Below are 17,095 nucleotides of genomic sequence, written 5' to 3'. Positions count from 1 at the left end.
TTTTTTACTTAAGAAATCAAATCTCTTCAACATATAAGATGTTATATTTGGGAAAATTGAAAACAATGTACTTCTAAAAAGAAAAATCAAAGGTTTTTAGTAATTAAGAGGTTGATGACTTGGTTAAATAAATGGGTTCGTCGCCTTAAACTCGTGTGGGGTTGGTCATGCGGGGCCTCCCAAGCGAGGTTAGTCTGTCACGCTTACATGAGAGTGTTGATGGAATACTCCCTCGGTTAAATAAAATAAAAATTGGATTGATGATGCCGAATAATAAGCAGGAATGGAACCAAGATTTTTTGTAGTGGGGGCAAATTATAGTTAATGGTACATTTGAAAAACTTGAAGATGAATACTTTTGAAGAGAAATTGAGAGGTTTTTAGGTCATTTTCAATTAATCATGAGAGAAAGAAGGCCTAATCAAGAGGCAATTTCAATTAGTCTATATAGTGTGTGTGTGTGAGTGTCTGAGAAGGCCTAATCAAGCCTGATCTACCCTACATTTTGAGAGGGAAAGTACTTCCTTTTGTATTAACAAACGAATCAAACAAATATTCTTATTTTTTTATTAATGAGTTTAATTCTTATATAGATAAAGAGTCCTTAAACTTCTTAAATGGAGTTCTAACTTCTAAACAGATTCTAATTCGATTCCTAACTTAAAAGAGAAATAATTATTAATTGAGTTGGAAAATCAGAAATATTGAACTCTAAAAAAGAAACATGAAGTAGACATGTCACAATGCTCCCTCCTCTTCATCAAGATTTTCAAGATCATTTATCTTGGTCAATCCTTTTTCTTGTAGATATGTTACATTGATAGCCAAGGGTGTAGTGTTTGTCGTGAGTCATGAATAGGGATCTCATCCACTACCTTAGCACCCATAACCCCCGTGGATCCTCTTTTGGGATTACGATACGACAATGAAAGGAGAAATCTATACACTCCTTGCACACGATTCAGTCCGCCACAGAGATGAAGAGCCTTCTTATCTTTTTAATTTTTTTAAGTCCAACCTCTCTCTTCCACTAAACCTACTCGCTTTGTCCCCTTTTGTCCCATTGAACCTTCATCTTGTCAATTGAAATTCATCCAATCATCTCCTAATCTTACATATTATGGGTGCTTGACCAATGCTATCTAATCATGGTTTTTAAACTCGATATTTCGTCTCGTGAGACAAATCAATAAATTGAACTGTGACTCGTAAATCTCGGTCAAAAAATGACTTTGTGAGTTGATCTCTTTCAGCTCTGATACCAAGTTAACTTGAACAATACGTCTCGACCTCTGACGAGTTTAAAAACCATGTATCTAATCCAAGCTACCTTCTTTGGATCCTTCGATGGTAAGAAAAAGTTGGTTAGCGTAGAGTTCGGAACATTTTTTCTTTTTTGTAGTCTTAGAATGGATCATTATTATCAAAATGTTGTAAATTCATATGCATTTTTAACAAGTAACTAAAGATTCATTTAGTGAGCCCAACCAAATTAGTTAGCATTGCTCCCACATTTTATTTTACTTTTACAAGAAATCACTGCAAAACTTCTATATCGCAAATATCAACAAAACACAAAATATGATTTTGCAAGAGATTTCCTGGAAGTGGTAGTAAAATTTTCACAGCAAATGATTTGTAATGCATCAAGCTGGGCCTCAAATTAAACAAAAGATGTAGCTCGCCTCCGCAATCACTGTCTTCCACAACCAGTAAGTCCTCACTCGAATGGAAACCCAAATAGGAGAACAACTTTTCACCCAATGAAAAAATAAATGTTTTTTATTTTTTATACTTAACAAAACATCAAGTATAATTACTGTAGCTAATCAAAGTTCATTAATGAAACCCAATACAGCAGTGTACACCTTCTATAATCAAATGCAGTTTCAATGTTGTGTTGACATCAATTAAGTATTTAATGCTATTCGAGTTTAAGCAACTTAAGCGAGCCAGGTTTGGGAGAAGAAACCTCTGTTTCTGGCTCACTCATGCATAAAAATAAATGTACAAAACAAAAGAAATAAAATGCCGCCCCACAAAACCTAGCCAATAAGATTTACAAATCAACATACAGTTGGCATTAGTGTGCACCCCTGTGATCATGATTTGGAGTTGGAGTATATCTGAACAGGCTGATCAGGCGGCTTGTTCAAGTTTTCTTGTTCAACTTTGATGCTGATCGGTTCATCTATTGACATAGAACCCACATCTGGAGGCTGATAGTAGGAATAAAATGAAGAGAAATTGTTAGGGTTGCAGAACTTCATCCATGATTTGAAGTTTCGTATCATCTCAAAATATTTCAGCTAATAAAGAAATGAAACATTGATTTTTGTTGGTTAAAGTGTCGAAGTTGCTTCCACGAAAGCAACTTAGTGATGATACATTCATGTATTTTGGATTGTCTGAGAATATTTTGGAATTCCTCGGTCAAGAAAGTTTACGTTTTTAATCTTGACCAAGATGCCTTTGAGACAAGATTTAAACCTTGACCACATCTATGCATATGGGGTATTTGTTTTGATGGATTTGAGCTCACCTTGGGGCATGAGTTGTCCTCCACCATTGCATCCATGCCTTTGGTATGCTCTGCAACTCCTTTCTGATCCTCCTGTAGGATGCAAATAAATCACATTTGTAGGTACCAATTAATAGATTTTATGTGTTTTACCAATGATGGCACAGTGAATTTTCGGTTAGAGACAATACAAAAGCTTAGAAGTTTTATCAAAATAAAAAAGGCCATTAAGATCTAAGAGACATTGAAATTACCATTAACATGAATGGGAGTGAGCCCCAAATTTTTGACAGTGTGTGGGTTTTGGCTCTTTAGGAAAATAGGCCTAAGTTCAAGTTAGCAAACTCAAGTTCTATGTTAGCTGGGCACCTCAAAATGGAAATCCCTGCTGTATAGAGCAATATTGCCATGTAGAAATGAAAAGGCAAGAAGTTCATCAGCTAGAGCACATTTTTTAATCTCAATTTATGCAGCTTGACATACAATTGTCTGGGCTGCTGCACCAATGGTTCTTCTTCTACAACTGTCACACCTTATCATAAATATCAGGTAGACATGTGAATCCTATAGTAGCAACTAATGCAACCTTTCGATACTGCACTCCTGACATCTGATTCTACTAGCTCTAAAATCTTTATGGGTGGTATGGAGAGAATTGGTTTTTCATTTTTTTATAAATATTTAAAAAAAAAGTACTATTGGGAGGACAAGAGAGAATTGGATATTCAGTTGGCAGATAATTGTTATGCTTTCTAAAAGTAGGTTTTTTGTTCAATGTGTACCAGCTTCATTAAAACAAATGATGAGCTCAGGCACTAGTATGGACCTATGTTACCTGGTTCGGTCGTTCGCTTAGTTTGAATTTGGGTTCGCAGTTTGTGGTTCACTGGTTCGCCACTCTCGAACGAACCCGGTTCGTAGTAGTTTGGCGGATATTTAAGTCATTTATGCTAATCTCATAGAAGAAGACCCAGGTCAAGGGGGCAAACCATCAGTAAAAAACAAAGGGGTATCTTTAATTTTGAACAAATCCTGGGATTTTTAAAATAAGGGTTATCTCTAAAATATTGACCAAACCATGGGGGCATATCTAAAATTTACCAAAATACGGGGGTTCATTTGGTTCACTATTTTTGACAAACCCGCTACGAACCGTACCTCGAATTGGTTCGGTTTGTACCAGTTCACAGTTCGCTACTATATTAGCGAACCTGGTATGTGGTATGGACATGCCGTTTTGGTGCTCACCTGGTGGCCATGCCAACATATATTTTGGAATTTTGAATATATGTTATGTAATATTGTATAAAACAAGGTAAATTTCTACTAACTGAAGTTTAATAGTTAATTAAAGCTTTAATTATAAATCATGCATGTAATGCAATCAAGCTTAGTAAAGAACACGTCAATGTGTGTGCATGTGTCCATGTTCATATCTCTTTCCTTATTGGGCAAAGTGGAACAGAAAATACCAGATCTTTAAGCTCATTTTCGACAAATTCTCTTTGGGCTCTTGCATTCTGTATGCTGTTTGGAAGAGGCTTACTGTTGGAAAAACAGGAAAATTAGTAGCCTGAATAAAGAAGGGAAAAAAATGAAAAAGAGCCCACCAAGAATGAAAAGAACAAAGAATAGAGAAAGTACCGCCCATCATCGACTTCCATGTCAGAATCAGGATCCCATCTCTCATCCGCATCCTCTTGATCTTCATCTGCCTGGACATCCCAACATCTAATTAAGTTCTTTCAAAACGAAACTGAGGGAGTAAAAACTACAATAAATACCACATGTTTTCTTTTTTTCTATTTTGGTTTAAGTGTTACGTATACTACATTTTATATTCATATTCAAATACAAAAGATTAAATTTTGATTAGCAGAACAAATAATCATATCGATAATATAGGAAGGACTAGACCACGAACTAGGAGAAGGGTATTCATGCGTGTATTTCACCAGCCTCCTCTGTTCTTTTAATGATCTCATATTATGTAAAAGCTCGAGAGGTCTCATACAAGGAGAGTTGTTATATCAATTGGAAATAATCTAGTCGTTATTTTAGTTCTAGTTGTTTTCTTGTAATAGCTATTTTGTTTAAGGGCAGTTTTGTCTTTTTACTCTTATTATTATTATAAATTCCTGCCAAGATCTCAGATTGAAACTTGACTTGATTCTTCTCAAATTCTTCTATATCCATTCCTTTTTAAGGTAGTGGTGGAAGCATTGGGCAGGCTTATGTCTAAAGCCCATGAAGGCGGTATGGTAGCATGCTTCAATGTTGTGGGGATCATACTAATCTTCTGTTAGTATTTGAGTTAAAAATGAAATGGCATTAAATTGGTTGTTTGATTCTTTTGCTTTTCCTCTCTCCAAGAGTCATGGAATAACTGTTAAGTCATTGACAGCCAGCCTCTAACGTGGATCACCGTCTTTCCCATCCAATGGTAAGGGATTTCCCTCTTCTTTCCCATTGAAGATAGCTATTACCACAAGGACCATTCCCTTCTCCAAAATCAATCCTTGCAAGGACCTCACTATTCCAATTTTTAATCCTTTCTTTAAGATCCTTGAGCTTTAATTGTGAGACCTGACCCGTTTACCTTCAAATGGGTAGGAATAGGATTACCACCATTCTTTTAACCTTTTCTTCAAAGTCCAGTTTTAATGACTAAATATCTCTCAAAAGAAAATTATGGCTGTGTTTGTCCCAAAAAAATATTGGGGTTGGCTGAATAAATTTGTTTCTCCAACTATGTCTACAACCCAAAAACCAGTTTGATTCCTGATTTTTGTACATAAGATTAAAGTTCCACAAAAAAATTGAAAAATTGCCCATCATAATGGATTTTGGTGTGTAGCTCCAACAAATGGTGGGCCAAACATTAATGGGATCAACAAGCCAACCGGAAAAAAAAGGTACTCCACATAGCATTTTTCTGGAATTACATCGAAGTTCTGATGTCACAGGGATGCATCAAATTTGAGCTCATGATAGAGTGATGTAGGAGGAGAGTCGGGAGTGGAGCTTTCGAATATAATGAGAACAGAAAACTTCTTCAAAAAAAAATAAATAAATAAAGTCCTTTTCCCTTCTAAACCACATAGGGAAAAATTGTTTTCCTTTACTGCCCTCTTCTATTTGACCCACCCAAACATCTTTTCCCGAAAATGTTTTATTTCCTCCTATTTTTCCAGTGAATCAAATGTAGCATATATATGCATTTTATAATTTTATTATAATGTTTCTGATCTGTACAAATACCACATATGGAAAAGGTGACAGATTTATCCACTCCCAGGGGAAAACTGAAGCAAAAGGAAAAAAAAAAAGGTTTGCAGTAAAACAAGTGAGATTCTATTGCCACCCCAATTCATATGTAAATCACCAAAGAATTAGCCCACATCTTGGGGTGGCGTTAGCAAAAATTTGGTGTGGCAACAGAAGCTCTCTAAAACAAACTAGTTCACTAAAGTTTCCTACAGTACCTTAATTCCATTACGAGAAAGATTAGTAAACAATGAGAATCAGACAACACTGTGACACACCTCTGGGAGCTCGGTATCTGGTGGGCGTTCCTGAAACTGAGCACTGGGTGCATGTCGGAGCTTTGAGAGATTATCGAGAAGCTTTGATTTTATTTCCTCCAGTAACTGTCGTGAGTTCTTATTCTCCATGTTACTAGGAGCAACATGAAGAGTATAGTCTGGACCAAAATATTCATAATATTCATGTTGTGGCATCTTGTCCTCAACTTCTACACCAAGTGCAACACCCGTCTGCTCAAAATATAAAAATATGTCATACAATTAAAGAAATCTGACAAATCTATTCTATTAATGACAGAAATAGGGGTTCAAAAACAAAATCCTTATTATTTTATTTTATTTTTTTAATGTTTCAAGAGCTATCAAGATGAAGTGAGGAAAGTCTCATAAACATCTCAAGCCTCCTAAATTTTATGTACATACAAATTATAAATGGAAAGACAAGATACCATGATTTAAAGTAAGATCCACAAGATAACACCAACAGCTCGTTTAGATAAGAGAGTAATGTTACCCCCCTAACACCCTTGGGGGGGGGGGGGGACTTCAAACTCACCTAAAGGCATACACCGAACTTGTCTCTTTTTTCCTCTAACTAAAAGTAAAAGACAGAACTAGCTGAAGCAGCTACATTGAGAGAATCCCCAAAAGGAGTATACTCAACTTCCTGCTTCTAACGCCAAAGGACATAATTTATCTTCTTGCTTTTTCCCAGAATCTAGTCAATCGAGGTCAGGGATCCCACCCTCCCCTAACGTTCTGAATAAACCATTCAATCTTCGTACTATTATGTCAGATTCATCTCTTCTCTCTGACAACGGCACTACTAAACAACTACATCAAAAAAGAAGATACTTTAATCTAGATTGCATGCAAACAACTACACAACTACATGATGGCACCCAACCTAGAGCGAGGTATCAACTATTGTTTGCTGGTTGAAGAATCCCTAAGGGCATGCAGTCAATTGTTTGTATCTTTTTTATGATAATATAGAAATCTAGATGCATTCGTGTCGAAGTCGGTCCGTTCTTGGAAGGTCTCCTCAATCTCTGTGAAGGACCCATTGTATTCTCTTTCTTTCCAATGAAATTCCTTACAATTGTCACAAAAAAAAAAGAATCTATAATTAGTCAAATCTTAGAATACCATTCAAATCGATTGGAAAAGTCAATAACAACAACCAAGCCTTTTGCTATCAAGATAGTTCATATCTGCTTTCACTATCTCCATCGATGTTCTTTTGGGTCTTCCTCTCGCTCTTTAAGGACCTACAACTCGAATATTTCTTTTAAATGGGGCTGTGATCGATCTTACTTTTTTTCTTCCTTTTAATAAATAATCAACCTTAGTTGAACATGCTCAAACCATCTCAACTGACTCTTACTATTATCATTTATTGCAGCTGCAACATTTTAACCAAAATTTGTTTCTAAGTTTGTCTTTCCACTCATCCAGTTCAACATCTTCATCTCTGTTACGCTCAATTTATTAATATGATACTTCTAGACTGCCCAACATTCAGCACCAAGCATAGCCAATCTTACTACCAATCTTTGTAAATTTTTCCTTTTTATTTAATTGGTATGTATCTGTCACATAATACTCCAGAAGCGCACCTCCACTTTTAACCATCCATTCATGATACTCTAAGTAATTATCATACTTCAACTTGAAACCCATTTGACCAAACAATAGTAACTCAAATGTTTCAATGAAAAAGTGTAGTGAATTTTAAATTGTCTAATTGGTCAGGATCCGATGACTCATGAAGAATGACTCGTGGAAAAAACACATGAACCCAATCATTTAAATACAAAATCCAACGGTTAAGATATACCCTTGAGATAAGTCTCTCCAAGATGTGTGCTATGGAGATGTGTATAAATCTTGGCCGTTGGATTTTGTGTTTACACGGTCGGGATCATGTGTTTCTCATGAGTCAACGGATCCCAACCCTTATCTAATATGTGATGAACAATCTTTTTTATTAGCCACAAGCATTTGAATAGAATCAGTTAAGATCTACAACATACTTGCGACACAATAAAGCTAGAATCATATCTTTGGGTATTATGGTTTAGTTCCAATCTGATTGAGAGAATGGTCTTAAGGTTATCCTATCTAAGCATGCTTAAGTGGTCCAGATGCAGTACAATTTTTCAGTAAAACAAACTGCAAGAAAATTTTAATATTTTGTATTCTGTAATAAAAAAATGTTACGAATTGGGTAAACCTTGATGAAGAATGTTGGAATATGGCTTAGTTGTCAAGACATATACCTCATAGCACCAACAGCGAGCAACGTTCCGTATGGTATAACCGCCACCACCGACCAGCAGTAGCGGCACATTAAATGATCTCATATACCTGACACACTCTGCATGACCTTTGATCGAAAGATTGAAGCAGCCTAACCTATCTCCCGATAATGAGTCGGCACCGCATTGAAGAACCACGGCACCGGGCCTGAAAACTTCCATAACTTTCCCAATAATTGGTTTGAACAAGGATTGGTAGCTCTCATCATCAATTCCATCATCAAGAGGGACATTAAGGGAGTAGTATTTTCCTTTCCCATATCCAATATCGCGTACATCTCCAGTACCAGGAAAATAATCACCGAACTTGTGGAATGAAACAGTCATGACTCTGTCAGTTGTGTAGAAAGCCTCCTCTACACCATCTCCATGGTGGATATCAATGTCCACATATAGGACTCGCTGAAATGCAGATAAGAAACATATAAACAAATATAAAAAGGAAAAAAGAAATAAAAAAGGTAGAGAAGAGAGAAGAGAATAGTTGGACTCGGGAATTAAGTTCCAATTTCAGTAAGCCTGAAAATATTTCAATGATATTAATATAATTTTCACAGACATGATGGAAACGTTTTATAAATGAAATATAGAGAATTTTTTCATGAAACTGTAGGAAATGATAAAGCTGACATGAAAATACGCTCAAATTTCATCAAACTACAACAACACTCATGGAATATGAACATGAAATTGAAAGTGTTCTACTACATGTTGGAGCAAATATTTGAGAGCCCGACAAAAAATTAACTATATTCAACATGGAAATGAAAATAATGTCAGATGATCGAATGAAATGCATGCAGCTTAATATGTAAAACAATTGCATAAATGAACAAATTACTATCTTATCAAACGAAACAGATGATTATATGTGTTGGCCAATAAAAGCAAGCTAAAATGCTTAAAATACATCAAATTAGATTATATAAATCGATACCTAACTAATAGCTCATTTCTACCACTGACAAATATTACACGTAATTTACAAGTAATTTATAGTTATAGTTCTTTTTCTTATGGGTAAGCTGGACTTGAAACCACAACCTCAAAGTTGTTTTGCAATGTGTCAAACCAACTGAAGACCTATGGGTCTCAGCCCAATTTGTAATTATACTAGTTTTCTGAAATAAAAATGTTATCAATTTATTGAAACATTGCACTTATTCATTTATTTCAATCGAGATTTATTGCTCACAGCCTCACAGAAATATTTCATGAAATGAGTAGTGATTTCCACCGAAATATACATGAAAAGAAATTGTCAGTTAAATTTCATATCTAGTAACTTGTGAAAATGAAATTTGGTATATTTCTTGGATATATATGGAAGCGTTCGGAGGCCCTAAAGAGAACCAAACATTGTGCCAAACATTTTTCAAAATAGGGGTTAGAAGTTTCGGAATAGGCTGATTTTTTTTTTGAGGACGATCTCTATGGTGAAGAGATCATCCTCACCAAAATTCAGCTCATTCCGAAACTTCTAACCCTAGTTTACAAGTTGAAGAATCGTTGACGGTCCGATTTTTGTAAATCACTTTTGATGGGGTTAGAAGTTTCATAATGGGCTGATTTTTGGTGAGGATGATCTCTATTCATTCTGAAACTTCTAACCCATACATAGAAAAAATGGTTGGCTCTCTTTAGGGCCTCCAAACGCCACCCTATGTATATATATATATGAATTTAGTAGGCTTAGACCCATTGCTCAATTGGTTTGACACTTTGAGGTCCTAGGTTCAAGTCCAGCTTACCCATCAAAAAAGGAAAAAATTAAGAATAGTATCGGAAGGAAGGAAAAATATAAGAATAAAAAACACAAGAGTTCATCATCATCTATGCCTCATTCGGACGGCATTGCAAACCCTACTTTGCCATTCAACTCTTCACACCATGGACTCCATTCAAAAGAGCTTTAGAATTTGTAATTTCCTTTATTCAGTCATTCATTAGGAAACTTTACAACACTAAATATCTATTTATAAAGTTCTACAAATCCTAAATCTAGTCTCAACCATCCAACTAACATAATAAGATCTAATGATTCTAAATGAAAATTAAAAATCTTAAACATAACAAAATCAAAAATATCATCTATATCCCAATCCCGTAAATTTATTTCCCTTGAATTCTCAGCCTATGAAAACCCACTAAAAAGGCATGGTTAAGTTACCAAGTTTTCACAAAATATCCATACTACGACCATGGACTAAGAAAACATAAAAATAACCCTAAACATTAACCCTAATCACTTAAAAAGATCCTCCTAAGCACAAAACTAAATAGTCCATGATCTCATATGTCCTCATCATATCACCTATATAGAGAATGGGTCCCATTCAGCAACAAACATTTTGGCAAAACATTTTTCAAAACATGGGTTAGAGGTTTTGGAATGGGCTGATTTTTTGTGAGGATGATCTCTACGGTGAGGAGATCATCCTCACCAAAAATCAGCCCATTCCAAAACTTCTAGCCCCAGTTTACAAGTTGAAAAATCGTGGACCGTCCATTTTTTGTAAACCATTTTTGATGGGGTTAGAAGTTTTGGAATGGGCTGATTTTTGGTGATGATGATCTCCTCACCATAGAGATCATCCTCACCAAAAATCAGCCCATTCCAAAACCTCTAACCCATGTTTTGAAAAATGTTTTGCCAAAATGTTTGTTGCTGAACATTTCCCATTGAGAATAGCTCTACGTTTTCATGAATGCGTAATTCTTCTTGGTTCTTTGTCGGTATAATTGTCCTCAAAGACTGAGTTTATAGCTTTTAGGGGTTCTTGTTTCAATACATTTGAATTTTGATTATCAGGGGGAGGGGCAAAGGGAAAAATGTACAACCATAGAAATCAGTCCCACATGGACTTCTAAATCCAATGATTGTGTCTTCAACATTATTTATTATCAAGCATTTCATCATAATCAAAGCCTCATCCCAAAAATTGGGGGTTGGCTGAACAAATCATGTCCCTTCATTCAATTATGCCTAAAGTAATGCCTTATGTTAATGCCTATTCATATTTGCTCTCACTACCTCAAATCCACATTCATTTTTGTCTTCTTTTCGCTCTTTTGGAACATTCAACTTGCACATACCTTATAATTGGAACCAAAATCAGCCTTTGTTTCAAAACACCAAAACATCTCAATAAGCTTTCCCATAGTTGTATCACTATCACCTATTGGCGCCACCCCTATGTTGATCTACGGATCTGATTACCAACATCTAGATTGATCTTTAACTCCAACCATCTCATGTTCACACAACAAAATGAATGAGTAACTGAATAAAAGGAAGTACATATAGGAGGCAATTTAGCTTCTTTCTGGATGAAGAGTTTAGTCCAACCAAACAACCATCACCAATGAATAACAATTTAACATCATTCCAACATGGAAAAAACTAAAAACAGGATTAATAAGAGAGCTTCTATTGCCACACCAACTTTTGCTAAAGCCACCCTAGGATGTGTGCTAATTCTTTGGTGATTACATATGAATTGGGGCGGCATTAGAAAAAATTGGTGTGACAACAGAAACTCTCATTAATAAACAAGCCATTCGACTAACCTCATGCTGTTTGAGAAGTTCCAAAATAGCCAACACTATGTCGTTGACATAACAAAATCCCGAAGCTTCACATTTTTTAGCATGATGAAGCCCACCCGCCCAATTGATAGCAATATCACAATACCCATGATTTAACTTCACAGCACCCCCAACTGACCCACCAGCATAAGTCTGACAGAAAGAGTAAAGGCCATCAAATACAGGACAATCTTCACCAACATTGAATCTCTTCAGCTGCCTCATCTGATCTTGCTGTGTTTCTGGGGTGATGCTCCTTAGAAACGACACGTAATCGTCAGCATGGAACCGACAAAGATCCTTATCTCTAGCAGGACAGGGCCTCAAGACCTGCATATGCTGAAGCAATCCGTAATGGGCAAGGAGGGCATGGGTCATTCTAATGCGATGTGGCTTCATTGGGTGACCCTGCCCATAGTAGTAGTTGCCAACTTCCGGATCATAGAAATAAGATATTTTCCTCTTCACCCCATCGGTGCCAGATGGAAGAGAATTACCTCCAGTTTCCATCACCCAACTTGATAAATGGCTGCATTTGAAATTGATTATTAAATAAAACTGAAAGGACTTAATAGCTTCAATGATGTTTTTTCTTATAAGTGTAAAAATTTTATTAATTGAAAGAAAAGGAGGCTGAGTAGGCCCCCATACAAAGGAAAAGAAGAAAATAAAAAAACAAACAAAATAAAAGGCAGAACAACCCCCCACAAAAACTAATTATCACACAGGGACACCTTGATTAAATTAATAAAATCTTAAAATCAATTGGAAAACAGGCTGACTTAGCTAGTCATTAGAAATATATTTAGAATAAAATACTAGTATACAGACCTACAAGCATACATATATACTTGTATACACAGTATAGAGAGAGAAAGACCGAGCAATATATATATAAAGAGAGAGAGAGTTATTACAGTTGGGCGCTTCAGAAACTCTGAAGTCAGATATGGCTATGTAAAGAACATTTAGCAGAGATTGTCACAATCAAGTACAGAAGGATAAATGGTCAAAGTCAAGGCATAAAAGAGAAGAATTCTTATTTGCTCCAAGAGGACATTAGATGTTCCTATCAGATAAAAATGCCGAAGATACATAGTTAAATAGGTGAGGCAACACACTAGCGGTTATCAAGTTGAATACAATGAGAGTTCTTCCTCAATAATTAAGAAAGATTGGTTGAATATATATGCAGTGCAACGATAATGTTATTTGCAGGCCACCTCAGTTTTCAGTTACTCAAAAGATATTAAGGCTCCAATATTTTAGAAGATTCAAGAAATTTTCTCCATCTTTTATTTTCCAAGAAGCAACAGGTAGCCTCAAAGAAGCTTATGCATCTACCTAGAATCAATTGTTCCCTACCATCTCACCCATCAAACTGCAAACAATATTGTGGATTTCTAGACACATTAAGTATATCCGGCTATAGGTTCTAATCTTTCGAACAATTTTTCCTTTATCTTTAACTAGGCAAACAGGTGAAGGGGGGTCTTGAATCCAGGTTTTGTTTGATAGATAAAAAATAAATTATTAAAAAAAGGTAATTGATAGACCAACCTACACAAGGATTACAAACATAAGAAAAAATGAAACGAAAATACAAAACCTCACCCCAAGACAAGACCTATGGGCTCACATAGCAAATAACATCCCAAATAAACAAAAAATCCTCTAACTCCTTGAAACCTTTCCTCCAAGGGAAGAGATACCCCATGACATTAAGGATCATGTCATGAACTACCCCCTCTTTCCCTTCAAAGGCCCAATTGTTCCTTTTTCTCCAAATAGCCTAACAAACTAAGAAAGGAATCATACTCCATAAGATCTTTTCCTTTGAGAAAAACGCCAAGGCATGCCAAACTGAAATAAAGATGACATGGACTTTGGAAACAGACACTCAATTTTGAACAGGAAAAGACAGAAATACCACATTTCTGATTAAAAAGGACAATGAATTGGAATATGGTGAGCATCTTCCCCACAAACCTTGCACAAGAAAATAGGAGTTAATCACAGCAATGCCTCTCAAGATGATCTTATCGAGGGTAAGGATTTTCTTTCAAATGGCTGACCACACAAAAATAACAACGTTGGAGGGAACTTTTGGCCCCGAAACTGCAATATCAAGAAAGGACATTTGTGGGGAGGGTTGAAAAGCTTTGAAGAAAAACTTCACCTAGAAAACTCAATCCCGAGACATATTACATATCCTTTGATATTCTCGCATTGGGTCAATGTTGATGAGAGACAATAAATTAATGAGATTCATAGTTTGATCGACCTTCCAATCATTTTCTTCTAAAGCCCAAGTTCCAAGATAGAGCAGATCTTTCTCGAGTCATTGCAAATAAGCCTGGAAATTGTGACTTTAAAGGGGATGAAACACGCCAAAGATTCTCCTAGAATCTAGTCCTATTGCCCCTCCCTACCCTGAACCTAATCTTTTTAAAGAATTTCAAGGCACCTTCGTGATCCATTTCCATAAACCACACATGTGGAGAGTTTTAACCGCTTGGCTACTCCATGTCATGTGATCTGAATTCTGAACCATATTTCAAGACAATCACCATTTTCAATAAAGTATCTCTTTCCAATCCAAACCTTCACAACCACTTTCCAATGAGTACCCTATTGGTTGGTTGGCTTAATTCTTTTGATTCTTAATCCTTCCAAAAAAAAATTTCGGAGAAAACACGACTTCCCACTTCACCAAGTGGAAGATCCTAGCATCTCTATTGTACCATAGAAAGTCCCCGAAAAGCTTCTCCAATTCCATTTCCACACTTAAACGGAGATCAAAATTAACGATAAAAAATATACTAAGATATTAGATAGAGAGCTCTTAATCAATGTCAATTTGCCACCCTTGCATAAGAATCTCACCTTCTAGGATTTCAGTCTTCTTTTTACCCTTTCAATCACCAGATCCCAAAGTGGATTCACTTATACAAGGAGCGCCAAGAGGGAGACATAAGTACGACATTAGGAATAATCCTATATCACAACCCATTGACTCCAAGAGGGCCTGAATACCGAGAACATGACCAACACTAAAGATCTTACTCTTAGAAAGGTAACCTTTAAGCCAGACACTGCCTAAAAACAACACAAAAGCCCTCTAAGTAACCTAATCCATATACCCATCAATGAAAATCAAAATGCCATCCGCAAATTGGAGGTGAGATATAAGTTTTTCTCTCCACTTTTGGAGAGAAAAAAAACTTACTGATTTTCTCTTCTCTCCCCACTTAACAATCCAAACAAGAGAAATGGAGAGAAACTCATTTATTTTCTCTTATCTTCTCTTCTCTCAATCCAAACACAGCGTAAAGTACCCAACTGGACTTCCACTCACCAATACCGAGAAAGAAGCCGATGAGACACATTTTATCACTCAATTAACCCATTTTTTTCCCAAGATACGTGCCTTAAATAATGTTTGATGTTGCAACTAAGTAAGTCTACTCTATATTTTTACCTCTAACTTGTCAACCCTAGCTCATCTTACATGTTTTCCTACATAACAAAACTACTCAAATTAACCCTAAACAAACTTAGGATCAAGTTTAAAATATCTTATTGAATCGGTATGTATCAGCCTAAGAACGCTATAAAACAGAAAACAAACATCGATCTTAATTATTGGTCCGACCAATAATTTCATTATGAGAGACTCTACTCAAAACTGAAACGTGAACAAAATAGAACAGAAGAACACTGTTATTTGGTTACAAATCGAAATAACCTTATTATTTATTACTCTCTCATCCTTCCAAAAATAGCTGAAAAAAGAAGGAAAAATGCACGTAACAGACCCTTTCGTAGATCTGGTTATTTGGAAAAGTAGAAATCACCCAATCGATTTCATCTCATCTACATAGAATCACAAAAGAGATGAAGAGAGAGAGAGAACCCTAGTTTTGAGAGAGAGAGAGAGAGACCTGGTGAGAACTGGAATCACCCGAGTTGAATATCAGCCAGAGATCAAAACCCTTGTTTCTTTTCCCTCTCGTCGCGCACACAGAAAGTGAAGACTCTCACAAACACTCGAGCGACTGAGCCTCTCTTGAAAAGATTTGGTTGATTTTCAAACAACACTGGAACATGGTTTGGTTTATGTTACTATGTGTACTGAGAAAAATAAGGCACACCGGGGACACAAACTAGGGGTGCAACTTGGTTCGGGTTGGTTCGGTTTAGAGTAAATTAAAATCGATCCGGTCTTGATCGGTTCTATTATATGAGAATCGGAACCGAACCGAATTAGTTTAGAACCAAACCAACCTTTACTCGATTTGGTTCAGTTCGGTTCCATGGGTTGCCATCATTTTTTATCAAAGAGAACTTTGCTCATCTCCCCCACTATTACTTGTTTTGCAGCTTAAGAGAGAGATGAATCACCGTCGACGACGTTAAGAGGCAACCCGCCGGTAGTCCCAGAGAGAGAGAGAGAGAGATAAACCAATCGACAGGTCGCAGAGATGAGAGAGAGAGAGACAGAGATTAATCGATTGGCATGTCAATTGACAGGTCGCAAAGAAAGAGAGAGAGATGAATCGATCAGCAAATCTTCGCAGGTCGATTGGCAAGTCACAGGTCGCAAAGACGAGAAAGAGAGAGAGAGAGACAGATGAAGTGATCGGCAAGTCGATCGGCAGTTTGCAGGTCGAAGAGATAGAGAGAGAGACAGACACACAGATGAACTGATCGGCAGTCCGCAGGTCGGATAAACGAGAAAAAGATGAACTGATCGGCAAGTTACAGGTTGCAGGTAGCAAAGAGAGAGAGAGACAGATGAACTGATCGACAGGTCGCAGGTTGAACCGACCAACGGGTTATAGGTCGTACGTAGTAGAGAGAGAGAGAAAAAAAAGTAGAAGAGGGTTTGAAAAAAGATTACATTTATTTTAAAATAGTATTTTGGTTCGGTTATATATAAACCCTGAACTGAAAATCAAACTAAATTCATCGGTTCTTATTTGTTTAACCCAAAATCGGACCATTACTTAGTTAAAACCGAACCAACCCAATCCAAAATTCACGGATTGGTTTGGTTCTCGATTTGAATCGAATTAAGTTGCACCCCTAATACAAACCAACGTTTTAAAAACCGAACT

At 36.4% G+C, this 17,095-nt stretch overlaps 1 protein-coding gene across 1 annotated transcript; it reads right to left on the bottom strand.

The window, feature by feature from the left end:
* Positions 1–1,764: 1,764 nt before the first annotated feature.
* HD1 (histone deacetylase 1) lies at positions 1,765–16,092 on the bottom strand. Its single transcript, XM_086439652.1, has 8 exons — positions 15,920–16,092; positions 11,958–12,504; positions 8,349–8,789; positions 6,067–6,297; positions 4,166–4,236; positions 3,994–4,066; positions 2,543–2,614; positions 1,765–2,219 (listed from the first exon to the last, which is right to left on the bottom strand). Exons 2-8 carry the CDS (start codon positions 12,483–12,485, stop codon positions 2,103–2,105), a joined length of 1,533 nt encoding a protein of 510 aa, XP_086295778.1. The 5' UTR covers positions 12,486–12,504; positions 15,920–16,092; the 3' UTR covers positions 1,765–2,102.
* Positions 16,093–17,095: the final 1,003 nt, after the last annotated feature.

This window comes from Akebia trifoliata, chromosome 4 (assembly GCF_017979445.1).
Source record: "Akebia trifoliata isolate Shusen 1 chromosome 4, ASM1797944v1, whole genome shotgun sequence".
Taxonomy (NCBI): Eukaryota; Viridiplantae; Streptophyta; class Magnoliopsida; order Ranunculales; family Lardizabalaceae; genus Akebia; species Akebia trifoliata.
Note: the sequence above shows the minus strand (reverse complement) of the source record. Positions and strands in the feature narration are given on the sequence as shown.